Source organism: Mandrillus leucophaeus, unplaced genomic scaffold, assembly GCF_000951045.1.
Source record: "Mandrillus leucophaeus isolate KB7577 unplaced genomic scaffold, Mleu.le_1.0 Scaffold347, whole genome shotgun sequence".
Lineage (NCBI taxonomy): Eukaryota > Metazoa > Chordata > Mammalia > Primates > Cercopithecidae > Mandrillus > Mandrillus leucophaeus.
Window position 1 is genome coordinate 2,174,430 of NW_012103665.1, and position 1,458 is coordinate 2,175,887.

At 56.6% G+C, this 1,458-nt stretch overlaps 1 protein-coding gene across 1 annotated transcript; it reads right to left on the reverse strand.

Moving 5' to 3' along the window:
- Positions 1-686: 686 nt before the first annotated feature.
- LOC105546035 (golgin subfamily A member 2-like) lies at positions 687-1,209 on the reverse strand. Its single transcript, XM_011989134.1, has 2 exons — positions 906-1,209; positions 687-823 (listed from the first exon to the last, which is right to left on the reverse strand). Exons 1-2 carry the CDS (start codon positions 1,207-1,209, stop codon positions 687-689), a joined length of 441 nt encoding a protein of 146 aa, XP_011844524.1.
- Positions 1,210-1,458: the final 249 nt, after the last annotated feature.

Consider the following 1,458-nt stretch of genomic DNA (forward strand, 5'->3'; position numbering starts at 1 on the left):
TTCTTGTAGGGGCATACACAGAAGAAACGGGGCAGAGGGGTGGAGCGCGGCCCCTTCCCTTGGGACCTCAGTTCGTCACAGGTGAAATGGGGTCTGACCACTGGCTCTCGGAAGGGGTGAGGGTGCAGAGAAATCAGAAGGCAGGGAAAGTAAGAGCATAAAGGGGTCTTGGAGGGACCACAGAGGAAGGTGGCAAAATCGGTGCAGAGGGAGTCAGGCTCACCACGGCCTCCCAGCTCTCCAGGTCCTCTGGGAGGCTCGGCATGGGCTGAGGTGCCTCCTCCTCCTCACTGTCCGGATGTTCTTCTCCCTCTCCTGTGGGGGGTGGCCAGAGGTGTCCTCAGACAACCCAACAAGGCAGGTACTGTGGGCCCAACTCTGCCTCCACCCTCACTATGTAACCCTGAGCCAGCCCCTCCCCAGAGAAGAATAAGCTACTGTTCTTTATTTTTCCTTTTAAGAACCAAGATTTTGCTATACTGCCCAGGCACAGTCCCACTACCGGTCGGTGCAGGAGTTCTGACCTGCTCTGTTTCTGACATGGGCCAGTTCAGCCATCCTTAGGCAACTTGGTGGCCCCCCACTCCCAGAGGTCACCATATTGATGCCGAACTTAGTGCAGGTACCCGGTTGGCATAATGACCAGCTGTTCTAAAGGTCTCTTCTAACTCCTCAATCCTGTGCTGCTAACAGTCCCCCCTTCCTCCTGGGGCTCTCTCCTCTTCCTCTGAGCAGTCTCCGGTACCTTCACCAGGGAGAGCCATGAGACTCAGTTGGTCCTGCAGCTGCTGATTCTGGTGGCTGGAAGCCTGCAGGTGCTCCTAAGGGGCCAGGAAAGAGTGAGAAGGCACGGAGTTTACCAGGTCAGCCCCCTCACAGCCCCGTCTTCAGCAGCTCCCTCCCCTGGGTCTCCTGTAACTTTTGGCGGGCCATCTCGGCCACCGCTTTGCCCCAAGCTTCCTGCTGCTGCAGCTGGTTCATTAGCTGGGTCTGCTGCAGTAACTGCCTGTGCAGCGCCTCCTTCTCAGAGGTCAGCTGCTGATAGGCGGCCACCTGCTGCTGATAGATGGCCACGGACTGCTGCAGGTGACCCAGATAATGGTCTGGCTGCTGCTGCAGACTCTGAGCCTTTTGGCTCTTCAGCTCCACCTGCAGGAAGATCCTGGGTGTGAGGGCACGTGGCGGCTGGCTTCCAGATTCTAGGCCCATTAATAGGGTAGCGAGGGCACTGTGGGTCTTTGTCGTCTGCCCAGGCCTCTGGCCCCTCACTCCAGGCCTAAGTGACTGTCTCCCTTTCCTAGAACCCCATGCTTCCTTCCTCAGCCTCAAATCTCATACCCTCCTTCACCATTTAAACTGTAGGCCACAGACTGGTGGAAAAGCAGTGGGAACCAACCACTATGTGCTAAGTGTGCTACAGGCCTAATGCTTTCCATGTATTATCTCATTTAATCCTCA